This window comes from Siphateles boraxobius, unplaced genomic scaffold, assembly GCF_051911475.1.
Source record: "Siphateles boraxobius isolate OS27281-9 unplaced genomic scaffold, OSU_SipBor_1 1, whole genome shotgun sequence".
Classification (NCBI taxonomy): domain Eukaryota; kingdom Metazoa; phylum Chordata; class Actinopteri; order Cypriniformes; family Leuciscidae; genus Siphateles; species Siphateles boraxobius.
The window spans coordinates 10802907-10830812 of NW_027508699.1; the positions used below are offsets into that span (position 1 = coordinate 10802907).

The following is a 27906-nucleotide window of genomic DNA, read 5'->3' on the forward strand; positions in this document are numbered from 1 at the left end:
TCAGTCTTCAAGACAATGGAAGTGCTGAAATGCTTCCTCCTTTCTGGATTTTGGTCAACTCAAACATATTCCTTTGAACAGGATTGGCTCTGCCCAGATTCCAAAACTAAAGACTGAGAAAGTGTCGGAGCATGTTAGAACTCAACTGGAAATAATTCAAAGCATGTTGACAGGACACCAGACCCACTTACTCAAAATGGAGGACCAAAAATGAGGAAATCACTAATGGAAAATTCCCAGAAGCACGGAAACTTGAGTGAATGAAGGTGTGGGATCCACATAACTCAGGATCTTGGTGTTGAGCAGGGATTACATCAAAACACGGTCCATTTCCCTAGAGCGTTTTTCCAATTGATGAGGTAAAATAAGGTCTGTAGTAAATAAGTTATGATACTCTGAAATTTTGTTCTACAAAGTAAATGACAAACACCCATTCTGAAAACATTGGGCACAAATGTGCAGTTTATGTTGCAGTAGAACAAAAAGTATCATCAAGGTTTTCCTATGGGGGTTTTCAATTTATGAGTAAAATAAAGATTGTGGTAAACAACTTGAAGTAACCAGCAGCAGACCCGTCGCCAGACCTCAGTCTTAAGGGGGGCATATGAAATGTATGGGGGGGCACAATTATTATTAGCCTACTACAGTATGTATAACTTATTTAATAATCAACTCTAGTCGCGCAGCACGTAATCATCACGTTAAACATATAACCAACAGCAATATGACCAGGTAGCCTAGCCTACACCACATTACACCGAAGCAATGTTATGAATATCCATAAAACACTTGACTACACAACATATTAGATGTAGCACTAGAAGCATCTCTCAAACATTGCATTTTAAAGCAGTCAACAGAGGGATATGCATTGCCATGACACACACTCGCACAGATACTTTGAGTGGAGGCAGCGCTATCCTCTGTCCAGTCCCAGTACAGCGGGAGGAAGCGTTTCTCCGAGCAGAACCTCATCAAAGTATCATTCCACTCGGAAGGAACTGAAGCGAGTAAGCCGGCGAAAACTCGTTTTGAAACAGCTTTTTTGGGGCTTTGGGGCACAAGTAATTTTGGGGCGGGCCCGGCCCCCTATGGCCCGCCCATAGCGACGGGTCTGACCAGACGCAAATCAGTCTTCCGGGTTCTGACATCATCCCTGCACCACTATTTATCCAAGCAGAAATGAGGTTCAAAATAGCAGCGATTTCTCAAGATTCTGAGTAAGAGGTTCAAGAGACATGGAACAACGATTCATGGACAGAATAATCATCCTCTTTATTGTCAAATGGGCCAAACACTATATGGAACATCGAGTGAAAGCGTTGAGACCCACCTTTGAAGAGGACTTCACAAAAAGTAGTACTTGATAAACAATATACATTTAAATTAATACATTCCACAGAAAAAAAAAAAAAGCCTTTATATTACTAAAAGAAAAGGTAGGTGAAGTGAACAGTTAAACTGCACACATATGTTAGCATAACATAATTAGCAGACTTAATGCAGCACTTGTATTTTTTAGTCCTCAAGTAAATTACTAAACGATGAAGAACATCTAATACATACATTTTAAGCATACTAGGGAAAAAATACCTGAAAAAGAATACATGTAAAGAACCCATGTTTCGTAAACGCCACCAGCAGTAAATACTGATATGGTTGGAGTCTACAACCGTCCACACAGACTCAATGTCACGTATCGAATTCGCAAGTTGTGTCTTCCAATAAAATAAGCGTAAATGGAAGTGATAATTCAACAGCTATCCCTGCATTCAAATCTCCAAAGTTTAAATCAGGTCGGCGACGTTCATGGGCATCTCCTCAACAGTTGTGTTGTAAAACGTTTCAATGTCTCGAAGAATCCTTTTGTCTTCTTCAGTCACGAAATTGATGGCTACGCCTTTTCTGCCAAACCGACCTCCACGGCCAATCCTAAGAGGGAACGATTACAGCAAAAGAATAAACATCAAATGCATTAATGCAGTCAGAGACAAACATGTCAACACCAGCAGGTTTACTCACCTATGGATGTAGTTCTCTCTATTTGTTGGCAAGTCATAGTTGATGACAAGAGAAACTTGTTGAACATCAATTCCACGAGCCTATGGAACAGATTTTAGGATTACTAAAATGGACAAAACTCTTAATTGAAGGTTTAAGTCTATAGGTGATGATACACAGGGCAACGGTGCAATGTTGCTTGGGCACTTTTCCCATTGAGTATGGGCAACAAATTTCCATCTAGATACTTTAGATCGGTCGTGGGCCCTGCCTCGCACCTAGTTGCCCGTTGACGGCAACATTGCTCAAAAAGTTGTCCCGTGTATCATAACCTTATGTCATTTTATAGAGGTATTTTCATGGTAGAATTCAGGTATATATATAAAAAAAAGGTATATATATTTAAAAAAAAAGAAACCTATACGAGTAGTCATAGCTAAGTTTAATTCTGGAGCGATGGTTAACCTTCAAGAACATTAGCAGGATAAAATGTTTTTGCTCAGGTCGTCTAGATATAAGTCATTACGCAACACTTGACTTTTCCATACAAGTATTTCCATTAATCACTGTGTAATAGGGGTGTTGGATTTAATTGTTGCATCGATGCAGAAATAGACCATAATAGATCATAGCCTACTGACGTTTCTCTGACATCATTCGTCACATAGACGCTTCTCACACTTGTGTAAAATGGCAGAGGTTGGCGAAACACAAAAGAGAGAAATAAATGCACCCACTAATTTAATATTTACAGCATGAGGCTGCAAGTGTGTATGAGTGTTATTGTAACTTAAGTACACTTGTCAGTTTCATGCGCTTTTAGTGTTAGTTCTAAATGGTCCTGTCGTCTGTTGTTCAGACACAAGTTGTGTTTGATGTTTGCTACATTCAGGAAGTGGTGTCAAAATGTCACCTACGAGCTGAAGAGATCTTTGCAACAAAAGGTGTTGCATGACAAATCGATAACCTGCCATTTCTTAGAAATGGTCCCTCATTCTCTCACGCATTCTCCAGAGAAGGAGGGACCATTTTGAAGACAATAAAATGTCCTTATATGGTATACATGAATATCAGTCACATGACCTCTTACATCATCCGCTCTTTTTCCAGTTGACTGCCGCCATCTTGAGTACCTGCCGAGGACTGTCTACAATACTGAAGGCATTTGCTAGGAAGCAGATTTTCTCTGTTTGTTTCACTTTATACATAACCAACTTTGTTTATGTAAACCCTGTGTGTATTTGACAGTATTCGCGCAATAAGACCAGAAAGATAACTTCGTTCAGTAACCTGTCGTTAGACAGGCTTAGTGTACGTGCGCGTCGGGTGTACGCACTAAGAAAAGCGCTCGTTAGAACCGCGCATCAACACGTGAATGACTTGTTAGCACATACAAATAATGAACTTATGTGAACTGCATTGTCCCGTTCCTTTGCGTTAACATTTGATGTGAATATACGTTGCGTTGTAGCCTATGCTGAGACGGAGGCGCCAGAACTGCAACTGATAGAGTGCACGATACTACGACATTTCTTCAAAAGCAGACGGTGGATATATTTTAATCCACGATCAGGCCATCCTTAAAATATTCTTGTTTGCCGTAACCCGACCGACCCTGTCAATTTAGGACTGACCCAATTATTATTATTTTTTCCCTTTTAGTCCGACCGACTTGCCGGTTGTAACTTGCGTTAAGACCGACCGGCTTTCAAAGATTAGAAAAAAAGATATTTGAGATGAAACCATTACAACTCATTCTGTCTAGCGCAACTTCCTTCCCTTCACAGTGATCCGCTGTCATTTCTTCCTAAAACCCAAACGTACCGCCAGAATCAGCACGATCGGTGATTAGGGGTGGGAATCTCTAGGCACCTCACGATTCGATTACGATTCAGAGGCCTGCGATTCGATTCAAAAGCGATTATCTGAATCTTTTGTGTGTGTGTGTGTGTGTGTGAATATAAATACTTTGCTTTAAAAGTACAAAGTAATGACCCATAAAGAATTAACGTACAATATATTTTATTAACATTGCAAAAGAACCAACAGGAAAATAAAGTGTGCCTGAACTAGCAGCATACTTGTAGTAAATTAATAATATAACAACAACAGGTGTTCTGACGATTCATGCTACCCATCGAGATGTGCTATTTACTGGTGCATGTGGAGACTCATTTTTCTTCTGCTTACCACGCCCATAAATCTATGCATCCTTGCTGTGGAGACTTGTAGGAAACTTTGACAGGTCAAAGATGAATATTTGATGATAATTTTTACTTTTCACAGCGTTTTAAAAATAAAAACAGTACATTATACTGTACTCTTAACTTCGAATTTTATTATAATTTTATTTCATATAATATTATCATTTTTACTTGTTATATCAAATGTGATAATTGCTAGTTCATTTAAAATATCCAAATATGCTCCCCATACACTTACCTTAATTAAACTGAAATAACGATGTTATAATATTGTGAGATTTACACCATTATGGAAACAATAGAGAATGAATCAACATTATCTGTGATCGATTCGCGTTTGGGTAGCATTTTTCGACAAGGCAGCAGAAATCGTCTGAACACCGGTACAGCCCAGAGCCATAGAGAGAAACGGCTCTGGTACAGCCGAGTGTTTTTCCTCCTCTGGGTGGAAACGTGTCATATGGCTTCTCATATTTGTCGTGTTGCCGAAATATTGTAGTTTTATTCTACAAAGCTTACAACTAGTGTGGCTCTTGTCCAGCTCCTTTCCCCCTTCAACTTCATAGAAGCCAAAATATTTCCACACGTCAGCTTTTAACGAGGAGGGTGTTTGGATTTCGCGCTCAGCCATCGCGTCTCTGTTATGTGCGCACGCCACAGACAGACGGTCCGGGCACTGCACTTCCGCGCTGCAGAGTTCCGTCTTTTGCGTTCCGTCAATATTACGTCATTATAAATAGGCTACATATCTAAAAAAAATTTTTTTTTTGTTGAAAATCGATTTTTGACATTTGTGAATCGATTCAGAATCGTCCACGTCCCCATCGCGATGCATCTAAGAATCGATTTTTTCCCCCACCCCTATCGGTGATTGTTGTAAAATGCAGACTCTACTGTTGCTAAATTGCGGACGCGTTTAATCATTAAAAGAGCTATTAAAAGCACAAAAATCTGCGCAATCTGTTCACAAGGCGACGCGCGCTCCGAAATGGACTGCAAAGAGAGAAGAAAAGTATACTTAGTTTAGATGCGCACATGAAGCCCAAAGTTATCAAATATTCATAAAATATAAAAATGACCAGCTCTGAGATTCACTGAAACACAGTTTGTGTCTTAAATGGACGTAAATAGTTGTGAGAAAATGATGGTGCATCATTCACCTATTAGATCTGCACTCGGTCTTAACCCTCTGAGGTCGGCTATCGCGCCGGCGCGATAGTCTCGCTTTTTTTCTTATCAGTGCAAAAGAAACTCAAATAACTCCGTCGATTTTTGTCATACAGACAAGTGTTTTGCATTTTTAAAAACTGTTAAATGTCTTTTTTTTGTGTACACTAATAATAAAAACAAAAAGTTGTGTTTTTCGTAAAATAAAGAAAAAAACATGATGCACGTTCTGTCTTCTCTCTCAATGTGAAGTTCATTCTGAAACGCGACCGAAACTGATCTGTAACTCAGCCAATACTTGCAACCCACACATGAAAGTAATGTCTTTACAAAGTTCGAAGTCTCCTTTTTTAAATGAAGTAAAACATATCAAAAACAAATATTCTCGGTTTAAGAAATCCGTATGAAAGCAACGACATGTACAGTTTCTCCAGCCCGAGCTCATTAACTTTAATTTGACCACACCCCCACGCGCGCAGCTGTTCTCATTCAAATTATCCACGTGAAGGAACGCAGAGCTGTTAACGCCCTCATCAAATCTAAACAGAATCAGCGACTCCAGTATTTCTCTACTTTTCATCAGTTTGGAAGACTGTTTGTACTGTGGAATTACCTAAGAAGGACACATTTTTATTATGAGAACAATTTTTAAGGTAAGAGACATATTAGTAAGTGTTTTATTGTTGCATAAACTTTACATTGTAGCTACTAAACTCAAACTGGTGCAGCCTAAAATGTTATGAAATGATATACAAGTAGGCCTATGCTAGTATGAATGTTTATTCTAATATGGTGAATATTTTAATGTTTAGACCTGTGTTTACTGTTAAATACTGTTTGTGGATATCTGCTCAAACGTAGATGTATAATGTAACAACAATGTTTCATAGTTTGGAGCGGCTCGATCGCTGCACGCTATATACGTTTAGCGATATAACAATATATGTTTGTCTAGTGTAGTGTTACTGAAAAGTGTTCATTTTTAACGATTTATAGGCTGCCTGCTATCTAGGCTATTGTTATTTTATGCAGCCCTACACATGCCTATATACAAGGCACAACAAACTAGGTGTTCCTATATATATTTACAAAATACATATACATATATACACTGCCGTTCAAAAGTTTGGGGTCGGTACGATTTCTTATGTTTTTAAAAGTCGTCACTTATGATTAGATTATTTTTCAGATAAATGCTGTTCTTTTGAACTTTCTATTCATCAAAGAATCCTGAAATAAAAATGTAAATAACTGTTTTCAACATTACACATACTAATGTGCTTTTTGTCCTTTGTTGTGTATCTTTGGATGATGTTGTGTTGTAAATAAATCCAGACAATCTAAAAGCCATTCTTTTCTTAATTTCTCCTTATTCTTTGTGCAAGGCTCCTCATAATGATCAGGCCTGATAGCACCTGATAGGGCCATTAGGTAAGGGTCTTTGTCTTTCTCAGGTGTAAAATGCATTCATATTAATGAGAGATCCACACCCCTTTGCATAAAGCTTATTGTCTTCTCTAAATGAGTATGCAGGATGATTTTCACATAGTTTTGGAGCAAATATTCTAGGCTACGTGATACAATTTTCAAAAGTCTTGTGAAGAAATAATCACTATGGGTTTTATGACCTTATTTCAGTGACATTTGTTTTTTGTTTTTTCACAAACCACGCATAAACATTATTATCTTAAAAATACAAACATGTACATACATGTTGCTCACATATTACGGTAGCCCCGTTTGTGCTATCTAGAGTGAATTTACACCTTTGCCATTAACATGTTTATAAATAACTGAAAAAAGCACAAATGTCAGAGCATGTCAGAACACCTCCAGGACCCAGAAAACACCTTAGACCTCAGAGGGTTAAAGGGGCAGCGTCTAATAAACCTGCTGACGATTGAGCCGTTAATGCGAATCAAACAACAAAAGGCAGAGAAAATCACTCACAGCTCTTGAATGAATAACTTAGATTAATGCTTATTAAAGTTTATCTATGATAAACTATGCAGTGTTATTTTACATTTGATTACTAAATTAAATTTATTTTCAGACAGAAACACTTAGTCCTACCTGAAAAGTAATTTTAGACCTTCCTGAAATTAAAGCACTGTGTATATAATTTGTATCTTTGTTTAATTGTACTCTTTTTTTGAACATGTGTTTGTACTTGTTTTTGCTTATCGTATCCCATCTCATTTTTATAAAACAAAAAAGCCTGCACACTGCTGCATAAAGCCTAGATATTTTATTCGTTTTGTTAAAGCATTGATTTTTCTTTTGCTATAGATAATTAACATTTGCTTTATATTTTGAAATGTAAAATATTACCCGAATGTAAAAAAAAAAAAAAAAAAACACCAAAAAGAATACCTTTAAAGTACCGGATCGATAAGCAGTATCGGTAAGAGTAGTAATACCATTAAAACCTTAACGATACCCATCCCAAGTAATGATGAAGTAAATAAAATGTTCGCGGTCACCGTTCAAAGTCATATGGGTTTGGGCACCATAATAAATGCATTCTAAAAAATGCATTAAAACATCCACAACGCTTTAACTTGGCACGAAGTTCTGGAAAAACTGTGCCCAGATCTTTCCACCTCCTTCTCACCTGTCTAACGGTGATCGTGTCGACTGACCTGAAGGAAACCACTAAAATGTTGGTGGAGGGAACTCAAACTATTGAGGACGTCCTACAATTTGACCCCAAAATCAAAGTGGTTTCTTTTAAATTGAAATTTCAAAGTGAGCCACCACCGGCCTTTTTTTTTTTTTAAACCAAAAATGTGTTTTAGGTGGACAGATCAATACAGTACACAGAACATGTAGGATCTTGGAAAATAATGTCTTTTCTGTTAACCAAATGCTTTTTAATATTCACTGTTACTTCAGTGCAAGTGAACATGCTCGCCGTTATTTGTTGCTCAGTGACGTGTGTGTTCAAGTAAGCCAGAAATGGGCAGATTCTGCGCAGATGGCCTCAAATCGTGATATCGCACACCCCTAAGCTAGCGTAAGCTCATTTTTTACATCCACTCACCACAGACAACATGAACACTGCACAGAGAGTTTGCACACACAAACCACTGTTATATATATATACACACACACACACATACTGATATATATATATATATATATATATATATATATATATATATATATATATATATATATATTATATATATACACACACAAGTCCTTCTCAAAAAATTAGCATATTGTGATAGTTCATTATTTTCCATAATGTAATGATAAAAATTAAACTTTCATATATTTTAGATTCATTGCACACCATGGAAAATAATGAACTTTATCACAATATGCTATTTTTTTGAGAAGGACCTGTATATACATACATGCACACATATAGGTAATCACTAAAAAAAGAGAATGATTTGGTTTATTACATTTATACTAAGTAGTGATCGATAGTGGATAACAGGGTATCTGCACACTTTTAAAGTCAAATTTAAGGCCTTTTAAGACCTGAAGAAATCAAAATTAATACCTTACATTAGGGGTGCACAATATTGACAAAAATCGAAAATATTTTCAAAGTTTTGTTGATAATTAGATATTTTACTGATTGTGTTTGTGTGCTGGTGCCATGGCTGGTTTAGGCCTGTTGTTGACAGCTGACTCACGAAGATATTCATATTTTTCATATTCTATACAGTGGTCAGTTCACAGCAGTGAAAGAAATTAAAAAAAAAAAATTATTAAAGGGCAATATTTGCAACCTTAAATCGAGTTCCAGGGGCATTTTCACCCATATATGTACTTTTTTTTTTTTTTTACTTAAGCCCCTTTCACAGTGCGTTGATCCCGGAAAATTGCCAGAACGCCTTCTGTGTGAACGCAAACATGACCTGGGATTGATGCCGGGATCGATACCGGGTTGGGGACCTAGTATTGGGGATTGCCGTGTTCAGTCCCGGAAAGCGCGCTGTGTGAACAAAAGCGGTGTCGTAATGATGGCGCTGAAGTGAAGTGAAAGCAGGAGTGAAACGGTACGTACTGCGCTAGTTTATGATCGAATCAGAGAGAGAAAAAAAAAAAATGCACAAGTGTGGTTTCTCCAGAGAGAGAGAAAAATCACAGCTCATAAGCAAACTATAGACGCTGCTGAGACATTACATGTCACATCGATGTCACGTGTCTTTACGGGATTTTACGGGTTGTGTGTGAACGCACGGAAAATCACTGGCAGTGTGAATTAACCAAAATCAAACGAACCCGGGTCAAATCCCGGGTCGCTTTATCCTTGCATTTTCCGGAATCTCTGTGAGAAAGGGGCCTTAGAGGTATGCATCACCTTTTATGTGAAATTCTAACTTTCAAATTAAATTATATTAGAAGAATAACACAATACCACTGTTACCAGTTAAATTAAATCATTAAATCAAAATCCATCTTTGCAGTGCAGAGTAGACACAGAAGCGGCATCAGAACTGGCATTAATATATTTACACTCCATTTACAATTGCATAAATAGAGCTATGAGATATTCAATTCTTTCAATTCTTCAATTCTTAATTCAATATTAAAATATGGTGAACTGATTTCTAATTGTAACATTTTAATTACAGGGTACTTTAAATGTGAAACTAAACCCACCAGTAGGTGGCGGCAAGTCACCGTCTCAGGGAGTCACTCATTCAAATGTATTCAAACGGCATTCATTCAGAAAGTGCAAGTGATTGTTCATTGAATCGTTAAAATTATTCACTCAAAACATGGATTTCAGTCAAGAAATCATCGCTGTTGTTGCATTGAGACTCTGCTACGGTTTCATTTTTAAATTCTCGTCAGCGAATTAAATGGGAAACAAACAATATTGTTTATAAAATTTAACTCACAATGTTCATTTAACTGTTATATAAAATAAATATCAAATTTGCTATTGTGCACGGGAAAACAGCCCTCCTGCTTATGTAATATTGTATGATAACAACATATGATATATAAAATACAAAAACGTTATACGTCTATTAGGGAACATACCTATAACTGCACTGACACATCACGCAGTGAAAGCAAGCATGAGAGATAAATGCGATGTCAGCTCGCAGTGCACCCTCGTATATACTGAAGTTTAAGTATAAATTATTACAATATCATAATAGACAATACACATCGCACACCACTACACACATAGAATGAACTTACAAATTGAACTGAAATTTACCAGCTTTCCTGCGGTCTTGCGTGCAGGAGACAGACGTAATGCTGGCGCGAATGTGACGCGAAAGAGCAAATCCACAAAGAACGAATAATAAATGAAAAAGTACGCCAATTAGATAGTTTTAATTTGGAAAACATTTAGATATGTCTAAGTCAAATTGCCATCGAAAATTTAAGACCTTTCATAAGTAAAAATAAGACTTATGACTTTTTATGGCCTTAAATTTTTCAAATCTAATTTAAGACTTTAAGGACCCGCGGACACCCTGGATAAGATAGACTATTACTGATGGTAGCAAAGTTGCACTGTCAAGGCTCACGCAGCCTCTCGAGAAATGAAAACAAATGAGATAAGCTCACAAAGAAACTCCGTAAACATTCGTTCCAGCCTGCATCCACTTTTGTCTCCCTAAACGCTCGTTTTTTGGGGTCGACAGCTTATAAAAACTTATTTCTGGGTTTTTTAGCTTGTTTGCTGTACGTCATGTCACAAAAAATAGAGATGCACCGATTACAATTTTCTAGGCCGATTCTTCCATTCAGTTTGACTTGCCGATACCGATTTTAGCCGATTTCGATTTCATTTTTTCTAACCACTTTACAGCGCACACAAATATTTATTTTCTCTTTTTTTTGTGCATAACATAGAACTATATACTCGTGGTGTGGGAAATTCACACACATCTAAAGTGCAGTGTTATGGAAGAACTGTTTCCTTTTCACATCCAATATCCAACAAAAAAAAAAAAGTGATTATTTAGCAAACTAAACATCTGTATGAAAACAGGTAATGGCAATAAAATATTATATAGCCTAAATAACAAATAAAAATAGCCTTGCAGTATAAAGTTCTCAAAACGCAGACCTATTGGAATCACTTGTACATCAATGGCAAGTTTTTCTTCACAAACAGAAGCATTTCAGCTTTTTCACCAGATAGTCTGTTTCTTCTCTCTGCCACATGACCAGCCAGACTAAACAAGTGCTCTGTCAACGCTTGTACATGGTGCAGAGAGGTAAAAACAAGTTTAAATGGGTAAATTTTCTATAAATATTTGAGTTTTTTAAAGATTACATTTTCTTTTCTGACATAGCCTACTCCAGTTCTTGTTAAAACACACCAGACATACAAATTCTATGCATTTTGGGCACTTTTTGTGTGAAATCAGTTACTTTGTCCATCAAAAGTATGGTTTCACTTTAATTGAGCATGAGCAGCGCAGCAAAAATATACTCGGATCTGCTTCACGGTTGATCACACGCTGCTCCTGCTTGACGCTCACACAACGCTCCTGTGAATGCACTCATTGATTAACAAGCACGCCGAAAGAAAAAAACGCTGCTAACGTTGCGGTTTGAAACGGCCGAAATTCACGAGGTTCCCTACATGTGCGTTCCGTGTGCACGTGTGATACTGATGTTGCGCGATGTTAATCATGTGGCGCCGGAATGCATTTGACCGGCATAAAATTGGAATATGTCAGACTGGCTGATCACGTGAAAATTGTCCAATTCCGGTCACCAGCCGATCAATCGTGACAAGGAGGCAGCTTCTTGCAATGCAAAGTCAATTGATTGGGGATTGTTTGTATATTCAAAAATATTTCAAACAATCTCATAACATTTAATGCCGTTGTAATTTCTCCGTGTAATCGATTTAATTAGATCAGCCCTAACTACCTAACTCTTATTAAATGTATGCTTCATCTATCATTTTAAATTCCTAAATTTGATCAATTAATCCAAATAGAATAAGATTGGGGGGGGGTATATGACAATATGCAGATTTAAATATATCAAAGCTGATTCAACACTGTATATTTATTCTGAAGCAATATTCTCATCAATTTATTTTTTCGGACAAGCAACTTTTTTACTCTGACAAGTGAATGACAGATTTACTTGTAAGGAGGACAAGCAAATGAATATCATATCATTAAATAACCATAATGTAATAACTCCAGTATTTAACAAATCACCATGCAAAATTCATGACAAACTAGATTTACAAACAAGAAATTGTGAAAATAAAGGCCTACTCACCAGCAAATCTGTGGTTATGAGCACTCTGCTGGAGCCAGACCTGAACTCTCTCATGATTATGTCTCGCTCCTTCTGATCCATGTCTCCATGCTGGAAGACACAAAGACTTTAACTTGGACGAGCCAGCATAAATGCCTTGCTTGGTTACAAGATCTGGATAAGTATGATCAGTTGTGTTTAAAAATTTCTCCATAAGAGGTCAGTCCCGAAAGATGATGAACATCATTTCATACTTCATCCAGCATTAAACAATGTGCTATCTGTCCTTTAGCTCAAATCACTGGCCCACAATTAACTGCTTAAAATCCAAAACACAGTTTGGCACATATGTTCTTCTTGGACCTACCAGAGCAGACACAGTGAAATCTCTAGCATGCATCTTCTCGGTCAGCCAGTCAACCTTTCTTCTCGTGTTCAAGAAGATAACAGCCTGGGTGATCGTAAGAGTCTCGTAGAGGTCACACAGTGTGTCCAACTTCCACTCCTACAGAAGTAGTGAATTAAACATTAGCAGAGCAACAGTGCAAGGAATAATCTACATCAATATACTGAGGTTCATGATGTGTATGGCACAAAATCTCGAGACCTTGGACACCGGACATTAAGAAAGAGGTCCTTCCTAGACTCATTTCCGACCGTGTGCTTTTGCTCTACCTTCTTTGTGATTAACCAGTACTAGCATGAACACCAGAGCAAGACCCGAAGGTCTTGGGCTGGTGATTTTAGCATGGTGCTTTTTAAAAGAAGGGACATTAGAGACAACCAGTGCCTCACCTCTCGTTCTACATTGATGTAAAACTGCTTAATACCCTCCAAAGTCAGCTCCTCCTTTTTCACCAGGATGCGAACAGGTTCACGCATGAACTTGGTGGTCACCTCCAGCACATCAGCAGGCATGGTGGCCGAAAGCAGCACAACCTGACAACACATGCAAGCAGTTATATAGCATGAAAAAAACAACAACTATACAGTGCAATAAATTATGAAACAAAAAAAAATGAAAGATTATTCTGCATTTAATATAATTTGTAATGGGTAGATATTATCAGCAATAATTTAGAAAAATTATAAAAAAAGAAAAGAAAAAAAAACACTTTAGTAACTAAAAAAAGAAAAAAAAAACACTAATGATTTCCAGTTGAAAATGCGTGTATTGTCGCACTGGACCTTGAAACACAAGCCACTGGACATTAAGAAAGAGGTCCGACTCTGTTTCATTTCCGGCGCAGGGCTACTGCTCTTCTTCCACATGATACTCTGCTAGCATCATTGCATTTACCAGGAGAACCTGGACTCTGCAATTTTAGCACAGTTCTTTTGAGCGGAAGACGCCTCCATTCAGAGTCGGGCATCAGGGCATTGACTTACTTGTATGTTTGTGCTTAATTTCTGGAAAATCTCATAGATTTGATCCTTGAAACCACGGCTCAGCATTTCATCTGCTTCATCAAGGACAAACATCTTGATCCATTTGGGAGCTGTTTACGCAAAAAAAAAAAACTCTACTTTAATTGAAATTTTCAATAAAAGCATTACATGGATCACAACAATGTTGGTGAAATGTATGATCAGTTGTAAAGTTGTAAATATCTCCATAATAGGTCAGTCCCGAAAGATGGTAAGCATCACTTCATACATCATGCATGTTTTCGGCTAATTAGCATTCACCACTTACACAGGTACCTCCTGTTCAGCATGTCAAACACTCGTCCTGGCGTGCCAACAACGATGTGTGGAGCCTCCGCCTGCAATTTTTGCATTTCGTTCCGCACGTTGGTGCCTCCAATGCAGGCATGGCAAGAAGCGCCCATGTAGTCACCCAAGGCCAGGATAACCTTCTGAATCTAGCAAGTGAACAAAAACAGATGGGGTTTAAATAAAACACTTAATATCTGTACTGATGTTAGTCAGTGTGCACTAACAATGCCAAACAGTGGACAAGTATGATCAGTTGAAAAGGTCATCTCCATAACAGGTCAGTCCCGAAAGATGAAATAGCATCATCTCATGCTTTTGTCCATAGCTTGATCCCAGTGAAATCACCTGGCAGTCTAACATTAACTAAAAATCTAATTTCCAACCACTTACAGTAAACACTCCTGGCCATTACAGAAAGATTGAATTATTCTGGCTGAAGCATTAGCTAGATAAATACTTCCTGCCGAATAGTTCATCAATTTGTGCAATTTAAAATAATATAAACCCACATTTCATGATTTTTGTATCAGGAAGAACAGCAAAAGTGTACCTTGAATCGGGCTACTGCCAGAATATGCCGCCTTGGTCTGAGACACACTTAAGTTTATGGTGACCTCAGGTACAGCATACCTGCTGAGCGAGCTCTCGGGTTGGTGCCAGGACCAGAGCCTGAGTTTCTTTCTGCTCAATCTCCAGCTGCTGCAGGATGGAAATGGCAAACGTGGCAGTTTTACCAGTCCCTGACTGGGCTTGAGCGATAACATCATAACCTAATGGAGAAATTTTTTTAATTCACACGAATGCATAATGCACCAATTGAGCAAACTAGAATTTGACTACTAGACCAGGGTTTCTTAAACTGGTCCTGGGGACCCCCACCACTGTCTTCTAGGGCCCTATAATTTCCGCGATCACGGAGTCTGCAAATTAACACGGAATCTAGTGTTAATGCGGAATTTTACATATTTGGAATTAAATTCTGTTTTTGTGGGGGAGAAGAACGTTTGTCTGGGGAAAATGCAGACCGGGGGAAGCAAATCTGGGCGACAACCCTTCCTGTCATTTCTGCTGCTCGTCTCCCTTCAAAAATAAAATAAAAATAAAATAAAATAAAAAAAAGGCGAAGCGGCTTTTTCACGGCTCTGCTTTCGTCGGCAAAAAAGTTAGGAAACTTGACGCTAAGCTCTCAGTACCGAGCCGAGCAGTTCCCATGTGACAGAGCGCTCATCAGTGCGCGAGAGAGACCGAGAGTCTCCGAGAGCGCGCTTGACAGTGCGCGAGAGAGACAGTCTCCGAGAGCGCTCGACAGTGCACGAGAGAGACCGAGTGTGTCCGAGAGCGCTCGACAGTGCACAAGAGACGAAGTGTGTCCGAGAGCGCGCTTGACAGTGCGCGAGAGAGACAGTCTCCGAGAGCGCTCGACAGTGCACGAGAGAGACCGAGTGTGTCCGAGAGCGCTCGACAGTGCGCGAGAGAGACCGAGTGTGTCCAAGAGCGCGCTCGACAGTAAGCGAGAGAGACTGAGTGTGTCACAGAACGCTCGACAGTACGCGAGAGAGACCGAGTGTGTCAGAGAGCGCACTCGACAGGGCACGCGAGAGAGAGAGACTGAGTGTGACTTATTTTAACTTATATAATTTATTTTACTAGACAATTTAAAGCTCATAACATTAATATTTTTTGTTACCTGAAGTACTTTGAGTGCACCGTTTGCATTATACAGTATTTGTCCAGAAAAGTACTGAGTAAATGTGATGTTTGTGACCTCAATAAATAAGGTCATTACTGTTATTTTAGTAGTAAAAAGAGTGCTTTTAATGTTTAAAATGTACACAAATAAAACAGGAAAGGGTAAAAAAAAGAAAAAAAAGAAACTGAATTACCCAAAATTAAAACGGAAATAAAATACGACAGATTTTATAGGGCCCTAGTCTTCCTCATCGGACACACCCGATTCAAGTCTTGCAGTCTCTACTATAGAGATGGTGAGATGAATCAGGTGTGCTACATGGTGGGGGGGGAAAAAAAAGAAAAAAAGGTGCAGTGGTGGGGGTCCACAGGACATGTTTGAGAAGCACTGGGTCTAGACCACAAAGAGAAGAGCACTACGCAAATTTTAATGTATTTTTTTGAAAATAATCAATTATACTTGACATTTGCTAAACATGCTTTATGAACTTGTTTGTACCTTTTATGCAAGGGATTATAGCTCTCTGCTGGATTGCCGAGGGTTTCTCAAAACCATAGGCGTAAATTCCACGGAGAAGAGTTTCCTTCAGGCTCATGTCATCAAAATTGTCCGTAATCTCGTTCCAGTTGCTCTGTAAAATAAATGGAGATCTCAGTTTGAGCCATTACACATATCTAAAGTGGCAAACAGCTCACTGTCCCTACTGTAACCTGAAAGAACATGGGTAATATGCCGCCTTAAAAAAAAAAACGCATTAAACATGCGTGCATGAAAAGCACCACAATATTGTAATTAGAGTGGGATTTTCTCTAAGCTCCCACTCTCCGTTTTAGGGCATGCTCATTAAAGAATTGGTCAAGTCTTAAATGGGAACAAGCTGTAATTTTGCTGACTTTACGAACTGACAGAAATTTCCGACTACCTAGAAGTCATAATTATGAGTCTGTCACATTCAAGTGCTTTAGGCTGTGTCTGAAATTGCCCCTAAATAGGCCACTATTTGTAGCGTCCGAAAACAGCGGACTTTAGAGTGCACTCATTCAATCCCACAATAATGAGTGTGAAACCGATGTACACTCAATGGTCAAAGAATACTCATAATGCACTGTGAGAATCATGCGCTCAATGAATTCCTGCTTCTGACCAGAAGATGCATCATCCATCCACTGTTCCAATTTTGCTACAGCATGATATCATACAGTGTCTCAACCTTAACCATCTGGGGTCGACAAACGCGCCGGCGCATTTTGCTCTATTTTTTTCACATAGCAGGAAAATAGACTTAAAATACTCTGTCATTTTTGGTCATGCACACTTAAGAAATATAAAAAAATAAACTGTTGAATGTCTATTTTTTTATGTGTCCACTTACAATCGAAATAAACATTGTGCTTTTGTAAAATAAAGAAAATAAACAGGGTGTGCTTTCTCTCTCTCCATCTCGGTTAACCTTTTTTCTGGTGCACGTCTTTAAACTTAAAACTCAGCGAATACTATTCACCCAAGCATGAGCAATATATCTTTATAATCATTTAAGTTGGTACTTTTAAAATATCTAATTCAAAACTAAAATAAATATTCTGTTTATGTAATCTATAAAAAAAGAGAGGTGTCAGCCGATCTCATTATCCTTCTCTCAGCTCATTATTCTGCTAATGTGACACGCCCATGGAGCGCGCTCGGTATTCAAACGCAAATGATCTGAAGCACACATGCAAACGTGTCAACACCCCTCATAAACGCGATAACACAACAAAATTAATCATCAGATTAATGTACCTTGTCCTCTTGCGAGGCTGTGACTGTGAGGAGTAATCCTGGGACATTTACCTCAGAACACGTGCTGGTTTATTTTCATTTTGAGGAGCGACCGATCTAGCCGAGAATTGCGAGTAGCCTAAGTTTTTTATTCTTGTGCTTAGTCTTTTTGCATTTACAGACATTAGAACAGTTTCAATTTGAATCACGTTTCTGTGTGTGAATGAATTAACGGCACAGATGGGCGCTGTTGTTTATGTTTAGCCTACTATTTTACAGATGAAATATGAAAGAAAACATTTCGTAGTTTTGGATAGATTATAAAGTTTTTATTCTAAAATATCAAATAAGCTTTTGTCATCCAGTTTCTGCTCATATTTTAAATATATAGTAGGCTACGTTCTGTCAAAAATAAACTCATCAACTAAGATGTTAATATACAAAGTAAATGAATATTATAAAACTAATGAATCCTTAACTTTAAAATATCTATGATAATACTGTATGATAATACTGAGGAATACTGTAGTAAGTTTTTTTTCCATTCTCAAGTGAATCGAGTTTCTGTGTGTGAATGAATGAACGGCAGAGATGCGCCGTTTCCCACAACTCGCAAAAAGAGTTTAAATTTGAATCGCGTTTCTGTGTGAATGATCCGCTTTTAGCAAACTATATTGCTATACTGAGAGGAGTAAAAATCGACTGAAATGTTGAAATAAAATGTATTTGTGTAAGCAACGTATTAAACTGCAAATTAACATTTATATTTCTTATATAAAACGAAAGACCTATGTTACAGACATATGAAAGACAACTTTTCGTTGACTAGTTTTGGATAGATTATACTTGTAAAATATTTGCCACCTCAAATAAGCTTTTGTTTGCCAATTTTTGCTCATATGTTAAATAGCCTATAGTATGTTTTGTCAAAAATAAAGTAATCAAATAATATGTTATTATGTGTTTGTTCCAATGTAGCCTATAGGCAATATCCAAAGTAATGAATCCTTAACTTTGAAATATGTATGATAAAATGCATACTTTAGTTTTTACAAAGAAAGATTGCACTTGAATTGTAGTTGTAATTGTAACATTTTTAATAAAAAATTATATTTACAAGGTAGATGTAAACAAACTATTAAAAGGTAAATTAAGCCTTTTCTTTAAATAATTTTTATTGAGTTTATTAGTGACAGATTTGGGGAGAGGATACATATTCCAAAACTGAAAATACAGTATGAGAATTAACTGCACAATTACTAGACATGGAAAAATTTAAAAAAATGAGATGCTTCCAACTGAGAACCAATTTGATATATATATATATATATATATATATATATATATATATATATATATATATATATATATATATATATATATATATATACATACACACAAAGGTCCTTCTCAAAAAATTAGCATATTGTGATAAAGTTCATTATTTTCCATAATGTAATGATAAAAATTAAACTTCCATATATTTTAGATTCATTGCACACCAACTGAAATATTTCTGGTCTTTTATTGTTTTAATACTGATGATTTTGGCATACAGCTCATGAAAACCCAAAATTCCAATCTCAAAAAATTAGCATATCATGGAAAGGGTCTCTAAACAGCTATTAACCTAATCCTCTGAATCAACTAATTAACTCTAAACACCTGCAAAAGATTCCTGAGGCTTTTAAAAACTCCCAGCCTGTTTCATTACTCAAAACCGCAATCATGGGTAAGACTGCCGACCTGACTGCTGTCCAGAAGGCCATCATTGACACCCTCAAGCAAGAGGGTAAGACGCAAAGAAATTTCTGAACAAATAGGCTGTTCCCAGAGTGCTGTATCAAGGCACCTCAGTGGGAAGGAAAAAGTGTGGCAAAAAACGCTGCACAACGAGAAGAGGTGACCGGACCCTGAGGAAGATTGTGGAGAAGGGCCGACTCCAGACCTTGGGGGACCTGCGGAAGCAGTGGACTGAGTCTGGAGTAGAAACATCCAGAGCCACCGTGCACAGGCGTGTGCAGGAAATGGGCTACAGGTGCCGCATTCCCCAGGTCAAGCCTCTTTGGAACCAGAAACAGCGGCAGAAGCGCCTGACCTGGGCTACAGAGAAGCAGCACTGGACTGTTACTCAGTGGTCCAAAGTATTTTTTTCGGATGAAAGCAAATTGTATGTCATTCGGAAATCAAGGTGCCAGAGTCTGGAGGAAGACTGGGGAGAAGGAAAAGCCAAAATGCCTGAAGTCCAGTGTCAAGTACCCACAGTCAGTGATTGTCTGGGGTGCCATGTCAGCTGCTGGTGTTGGTCCACTGTGTTTTATCAAGGGCAGGGTCAATGCAGCTAGCTATCTGGAGATTTCGGAGCACTTCATGCTTCCATCTGCTGAAAAGCTTTATGGAGATGAAGATTTCATTTTTCAGCACAACCTGGCACCGCGCGCTCGGCCATCAAATCTAGTCCCGCACCGCACTCTATTGCGTTGGGAGTGCACGTCTATAGATCAAGAGCCCGGCCCGAGGATAGTGACGGGAAATATCGGCCTGGGTCGGGGCCAAGTTCGGGCTCGGGCATAGAATCTAAGTTAGAGGACTCACAGCCTTTCAACACATGTTTTTTTTCCACGCTGTGATGAGTCGTTCATGAACGATCCGTTCATTGCCTCTGTCATGCCACAAATGAACAAAAGACTCGGAAGGTCAATTAATTATTAATGTTCCCTGAAAATTATTTTTGACAGCATAATGATTTCTTAATTCAGAATATGATCAAGATTGCGTAGGTGGATGTGTTCGGGGAATCTGCCTGTTAAAAGTATAACATTTAAAGCTGAAATGACTAGAAAAAAAGATTAGTTAATTTTGATGAACGAGATTGAACAATAGAGTCAGTAAAACGATCCGAACTTTCCATCACGGGCACGACATTGGGGGCGTGGCAGCATCGACGATTCCATTTTTTTTTTTCGTTTTTTGAGATGTGAATTAATTTCGATCGATTTCGATTTAAAATTGAAATCAATACACACCCACACACATATATATTGCTCTTGCATTCTTTCTTATGGCTCAGTGACACCTGAATGAATGGCTCATTAAGTATGCGGGCCAGGGCTCGAGACTAACGGCGTCCTATCGTCCTGGGGACGATAGAAAATGTGTTTAGGACGAACAGAAATATTCTCCAGGACGCCTACAGGACGAAAGACATTTTTGTATGTGTGTTCATTTATTACTATCCTATTAGGCTAACTTACTTAGAAAATGCCAAAATTAACCGACCAAACGCTGACTACAACGGAGCGCGTCTTCTCATGTTGTTACTATAGTTACTATCACTGGCCGCTACTCACCCGGAGACGTGTTCAGCGGTACCGGGTGCATATGGGTGCATCTATCAAATGACTTAAATGACATCGCAAATATGTTGCGCTGGTTAAACAACGGTAACGTAAAACAGATTGCTTTGCTTTTCATATTTGCTAAATAATAACTACCATCTGTGTCTGCCTCAATGGGGCTGTTTACACCTGGCTACTTCATGCGTTTTCTCAGATCGGATAGCTATCCGATTTATCAAAACGATTCCATTTACATCTGGACACACAAATGTGTTTATCGCGATCCGGAAATATCTTCAATATTATTCGATCTTCAATTCCCGCGCTATATGCAGATTTAATATAGTTCACGTCACCGAAAGCAACAGATATGAGCTACATTTTATTGATCATCAGCTAAAATTAAAATCAAAGACCGCAATAAGAGAGCAGCAACAGCACTGGTGAGATCATTCCGTTTCTTTACTTTTAAGGATAGTGTTAAGCATCTGCAACTTTGATTTGCGGTAGTTTGCACGCTGGCTTGATGAATAGATCACTCATCTGCGGTGATGCTGAAGTAGCACCGTCATATCTGGCTATAACATGACATATAACTAGGGCTGCAACTAACGATTATTTTGATAATCGATTAATCGGACGATTATTTTTTCGATTAATCGATTAATCGGATAGAAATTAAATTAGATTTTTTTTTATTATAACTAAATAAAACCGTAAATCAGGGTATTTATGTGTAAAAGTGTACTTTAAAAAGTGCAAAAGCCACACATTGAGTTTTACTAATATCAATATTTGCATTGTTTTTAATGATAATTGCTGATGGCAAGTTGACAAACATGATTATTGTTAAAAAAATGATATCCAACATATTATGTTTTAACACAATTTTTGTTAAAACAAATTTACACAGACATGTTGTTCAGATGTGAATATCTGAACTAAAAACAAACTAAAAACATCTAAAATATATAATTCATTTAATTTTTATTTAAAATTAATTATATATAAGGAATATAAGGATAAAGAATATAATATATATTATATATAATATATAAAAGAATAATATAAGGATAAATTGATTAAATAAATATAGAAAGACTGAAAACAATTGTGTGAATGTAGAGCCGCAGTAGATCGCGTTTGAAAAACAATTAAAACTTAGTAGACAAATGCTATAAAAAGAGAACGGAATGGAGGTAACGTTACCAGGCTTGAGTAAAGGACAGGAGAAATTATGCATTAGTGCACAAGCATTCGCTGAAAACCACTGAGTACAGTGACTAAAAAACAATATTTTACTGCTGCTGTTATTAACTGCCTTTATATTTAGTGCTTCGCTTTGTAAAGACCGTTTTAATTGAACCTATTTCTGCGGTAGCGCTATTTTAATCCATCACTTACGTTGCGAGCGAACTGATTGCGCAACCTGATGCTCGAGACAAAATACAGACATCCCAAGATCCCGGAAGTCCCGGGAGTCTCCCGCATATTGATTGCGGCTCCCTGATGCCCGCGAATTAGTTCAAACTCCCGAAATCGCGCAAGCGAGACAGAAGAGACTGCTCCAAACCGTGTAGCGCGCGCGCTCGGCAGAGCGCCTGAGGGAGAGAGACCTTGCGTGTGTGTGCGTACCAGTAAACGCTCCCCGTGACGTAAGCAGACCAACTAATCGATAATGACATTCGTTGACAACGATTTTCATAATCGATTATAATCGATTTTATCGATTAGTTGTTGCAGCCCTACATATAACCTCTCACACGTTTATTTTTTAAGCATGGTTGGGAGGAGTTAAATCTACATGTGGTTTCAAAAACCAGATGCATTTACACTTGTCCAGTTTCGTCTGGAATGAGTCTCAGATCTCCTCCTGAAGTGGTTTGAGTGATCGGATTTAAATCCGTCTCGAATGCATTTCGGAGGGCATTTACACCTGGTCTTTTCACGATCGGAGAGCTATCCGATCACAGAAAACGCATGAAGTGGCCAGGTGTAAACAGCCCCATAGAGCTTGCTTTGAAAAGCTTGCGCGCCAACATCATTCATTTCATTGGATCACTTGTGGTGACGATGCTGTGTGGGCAGGATTAAGAGTCCACACGTGGGGTAGGAGCCGCTGATTGGCTGAGAAGCTTTCACTCAAAGCTTTCTTCGGGCTGCTTATTGGATGAACTGCTAAAATGAAAATCACTCACTAGTCACCATAGGCCTGGGTCAAAATGGACAAGCCCAGTATTTATTTGCGATTGTTTAATCCAACCAACTCAAACCATCAAAATGTTTTGAGCTGTATGTATTTTTCTCTTAATTTTCGTATATGTAAAAAAAAAGAAAAAAAAGATTTGTTCTGCATGAATAAAAAAAAGCATTTAACTCCTGATATTTTTTATTAAATCTGTTTTTTTCAAAGCAGGGTTTTTTCCCCCCCGGCGTGCATGTTTATCAATGAGTGCATTCACACCGAGAGCAGGAGCAGCGCGCGAGTGTCGAGCAGGAGCGTCGCGTGAGCAGCAGTGAAGCGGGATTTCGGCGCAGAGTCTATTTTTGCTGCGCTGCTCGCGCTCAATTAAAGTGATTGTTTAGCCTGTCTGGACATGTGGCAGATGAGAGAAGAACTGTTTGCGAAATAAAACTTGCCATTGATGTACAAGTGATTGCAATAGGTTGTGTGTGTGTGTTTTGAGAAACATCTTTATACTCCAAGGCAATATTTATTTTATTTTTATTTGCTATTTATATATTATTTTAGTGCCATTACCTGTTTTCATACAGAAGTTTAGTTTCGTAAATAAGTAAATATCACTTTTTTTTTAGTTGAATATATGGAAATGATAATGGTTCTTCCATACCATAACTCTGCATTTAGATGTGAATTTCCCACACCAGGAGTAATAATTTATATAGTTTTATTTTATTTGTTCAAAAAATGTTCTATGTTCTATGTAAAATGTTCTATTAAAGAAAAGATAGAAAATAAGTATTTGTGTTTGCTGTAAAGTGGTTAGAAAAAATTAAATCGGAATCGGCTAAAATCAGTATCGGCAGGTCAAACTCATGAAAAATCGGAATCGGCTTAGAAAATTGTAATCAGTGCATCTCTAGTCAAAAGTGTTGTGGACACATTTAGTTGTGTTTTGTGGCCTTATTTCAGAAACTTTATTTTTTTCAATAACCATGCATAAACAATATTCCCTCAAAAATACAAACATGTACATACATGTTGCTCACATATTATGGTAGCCCTGTTTGTGCTAAATAGAGTGTAATTACACATTTGCCATTAATATGTTTATAAGCAACTGAAAAAAGCACAAATGTCAGGGCATGTCAGAACACCTCAAGGACCCCAAAAAACCCTTAGACCCCAGAGGGTTAAGTGTCTCAAGCGATGAGAATACTTTGTGCGCAAAAAAACCCCAAAAATATTATTAAACTATTCATTTTCTTCCGTGTTGGCCTCTGACGCGATTTCACGAGTGCCGCAACGCATGCGTGAGAACTGAGATGCAGAAGGGTCTTGATGTAGTTTAAATGGTTCTAAAGTGTGCATTCCCTGGATGTCTGAATCGTGAGAAACCAATGAGAAAACGTAAAATTGCCTTACCAATGCCGTAAAATGAATTTCACACTTTCCCATCAAATGATCGTGAGTCATCTCAGTTCTCGCGCATGCGTCGTGGCACTCTCGTGAACTGGCGTCAGAGGCCCGCACGGAGAAAATTAATAGTTGAATTAAGTCTTTTTTGTGCACAAAAAGTATTTTCATCGCTTGAGAAACTTAAGGTTGAGCCGCTGTAGTCACTTGGACCATTTTAACTATGTTTTTACTACCTTTCAGGGCCGGTGTAAGGATGATAAAAATGATGTAATACTGATACATTAAATATTGATACAAGTTAAAAGATACTTAATATGGTTCATAAAAAGGGGCAAGCTAATAATCTTTATTTTATATCTTCACTTTTGTAGCATTTTAACTTTTTAAAGTTATTGCATTGCTGCACTGTTTGGTTAAGAAATATTTAATTCATTTCTTTATAAAACAGGAGAAAGAAAATACACTTATGGTCGGTAGATCAGTAATCCATTGCTTTTTGGATAAAGGAGGCTAAAGAGATTAATAAGATAAAAAGACGATATGTGTTTAAAATGCTGTCTTATTTAACTTCTATAACATTTTGAGGAAATGCACCTTAAATTAGAATATGCAGTGTTTGCTTGTTTATATAGGTTTCACTTTCTTTTGCCGTAAGTTTAAGTACCGGTTTGTGATCGTGGATCTGCTAACGATTGCTAATGCCTCGTTCAGCCTGTGTACGGAAAGTGCGGCTTACGTTCGTCCATTACAACATTGGACTTGACTGAAACCACATTGTGTCCGTGTCGTACTTTCTATTTCCCTTTTTACAGGAAAGTGGGCTGTAGCATGTTTGAACAATTTATATATGCGTTTAATACCATAAGGAACATGCAGGGAGTAAATGTTAGTGATTATAGTAATTGATATATGCACATTTAATAGGCTAACCGTGAAGTGTTGCTCCAGTGTAGCCTGTATGCTAGCTATGTCATGTGGACGAGCTTAAAGCGTGGTGGTAATGTAATACACCCGGAGACACCAATGTGTCCCTGAGCAAGACAGTTAACCCCTAGTTGCTCCAGAGGCGTGCGACCTCTGACATATATAGCAATTGTAAGTCACTTTGGATATAAGCGTCAGCTAAATGAATAAATGTAAATGTATACGCGATGGTACTGTCTTTATAAAGTATATTATTATTAAACAGTCTGTACACTTACAAAGTTCTCAATGCTTCGGTTTGTATATAGAGACCCTCATTAAGCTACAGTGTTAGTGTGGGGCTATTTTGAGCCTTGTTAGTGGTATTAACTGGCGATCTCTTATTACTTATTATATGCCCCATATACTAGCATTATAAGCTAAACAGTTTTTAGAGATAAAACTCTTTACACTCGATTATGAAAACAAATCCCAGAGAACAGGCGACTCGGTACCAATGTGTTATTACACCCCAGGTTTATTTTGCCCCGGAGTTCTCCTTTAACATTAGCTTTTTAAAAATGAAGGGTACTGTATCGAATAGCATACGTTCAACAAATTAGCATAGTTACTTCAATGGTAGTTCCTATAGTGCTGGGTTTGACCCTACTCTGAAGTAGGAGCTAATTTAGTTCCCCCAAAAGATGTTCCTATAAATTCATTCCCAGCTCCTGCGGTGAGAAAGTGTCAAAAAGTGGGTACTTCCGCCATTAGTTCCTGCAACTGTGAAAAGGTCCCTCCGGTGTTAAAGCCTCTAAATATTTTTCTCCTCTGACCTGATTAAACCACTCTATTTTGCATTACTTTTATGGTGTCTTTATGAACATTTTGAAAAGTGAATCTTCTTTTCAATGGAGAAACAGAAATTGAAATATCATTGTTTATAGGAATTCTTATGCGTTTCGAAATGACGAGTAATTGATGATAATTTTCCTTTTTGGGGTGAACTACATGCCCCTTTAAGGCAGCAAAATGTAATCGATTAGTTCAAAAGCTTTATATAAGCCAGCCCAGATATGTATCCACCAATCCAGACTTCACTAAATTATACACACCTCGATGATACCATCAGGCTCCATTCCTTCAGGCCCCCCATGGTCTCGATCTCGTGAGCTAAAAGAAAAGACAACTTTTGATTATTATCAGCGGTTACTCAAGCTGAAAGTATTGAACTCGAACCTCCACGAGACGCACGTTCCAAAACCGTCACGTGGCTCGCCGTTAACGGTCAAAAAGATACATGACCAACGTTACTTTAGAGAATAATCGGTTGGTTTCCGTGATAACGACTTGTTCATGGTCTACCTTAAAACCTGCGCCCAAATTTGGTCTTATTTATTTACAGTACAGTGCTCTTCAGCTTTAATGCGTCAAGAGCAGCCCATAACCGTTGTGACGTTACATTACCAATTATTTACCTCCTGATAATAAAACGGCTAAAACAAATACAATATATACGACATTACAGAGTCGTACGACACAATGTTATGGTATTGAAGGCAGTGTGAATCCAAGGCCTCACGCATGGAGGCCACGCGTTAGATTTCAGGGTGGGTGTAAAGGCTAGCTAAGGTTAGTCGTTTTGATCCTTAATAACACCACGTATATGGGTATAAGTTCTATACATACTTCAAAAATTAAGTGTGAATAATAACCATTTAGTCATGTGAACACTGAATAACGTTACTTGAAAATACACATAACGTTAGTAGTATAGGCGGTAGTTTGCTGTGCGGCCTAACGTTAGCTACTTAATATCACACGCACGGACCGTGTTAAAATTCATAGCACCAGCACTAAAACTAGCTCTAAGCCTCTCTATTTTAACAATTCACACATTTATGAACTAAAAAAAAGTATAAAGGATATGTGTCATAAGGGGTTTACCTGTAATCAGCAGAACCGCTAGACATGGTCCGTTCGCGACTTCGGCACTCACTCGGAAAGGAAGAGCATGTGAATCTCAGGCTATTTTATCTAACCGGAACCTCTTTTTATATATTTACAGTGAAACTAAAAATATCACTAAATCAGCTACACGTCAATTACGTTTTATCGACGATGACACTATAGGTAATTCGAGTTAAATAGCTGTTAATATTAGAAGTGTTTATCTGTATTATGTCGAAATTTATTGGGGACTATATGGAGAAGCGCAAGCATATTGCACCATTTATAGGGTGTAGTAGAGTCGCTACGGGGTCTCCACAAAATGGGACTGACTTAAAGGGATAGTTCACTCTAAAATGAAAG

General features: G+C 38.0%; 1 protein-coding gene and 5 non-coding genes across 6 annotated transcripts; all 6 read right to left on the reverse strand.

Moving 5' to 3' along the window:
• Window positions 1–1250: 1250 nt before the first annotated feature.
• eif4a2 (eukaryotic translation initiation factor 4A2) lies at window positions 1251–27686 on the reverse strand. Its single transcript, XM_077204271.1, has 11 exons — window positions 27541–27686; window positions 26709–26766; window positions 16492–16624; window positions 14934–15073; window positions 14281–14449; window positions 13974–14083; window positions 13380–13523; window positions 12952–13089; window positions 12606–12695; window positions 2023–2102; window positions 1251–1932 (listed from the first exon to the last, which is right to left on the reverse strand). The coding sequence occupies exons 1-11, from the start codon at window positions 27564–27566 to the stop codon at window positions 1788–1790; spliced, it is 1233 nt and encodes a 410-aa protein (XP_077060386.1). The 5' UTR covers window positions 27567–27686; the 3' UTR covers window positions 1251–1787.
• On the reverse strand, window positions 12767–12838 carry LOC143742242 (small nucleolar RNA SNORD2). Its single transcript, XR_013205391.1, has one exon. It is a non-coding gene; the product is annotated as a small nucleolar RNA SNORD2 (small nucleolar RNA).
• On the reverse strand, window positions 13168–13354 carry LOC143742240 (small nucleolar RNA SNORA81). Its single transcript, XR_013205390.1, has one exon. It is a non-coding gene; the product is annotated as a small nucleolar RNA SNORA81 (small nucleolar RNA).
• Window positions 13757–13934, reverse strand: LOC143742239 (small nucleolar RNA SNORA81). Its single transcript, XR_013205389.1, has one exon. It is a non-coding gene; the product is annotated as a small nucleolar RNA SNORA81 (small nucleolar RNA).
• LOC143742244 (small nucleolar RNA SNORD2) lies at window positions 14168–14241 on the reverse strand. The gene has a single exon (XR_013205398.1). It is a non-coding gene; the product is annotated as a small nucleolar RNA SNORD2 (small nucleolar RNA).
• Window positions 14547–14616, reverse strand: LOC143742250 (small nucleolar RNA SNORD2). The gene has a single exon (XR_013205401.1). It is a non-coding gene; the product is annotated as a small nucleolar RNA SNORD2 (small nucleolar RNA).
• Window positions 27687–27906: the final 220 nt, after the last annotated feature.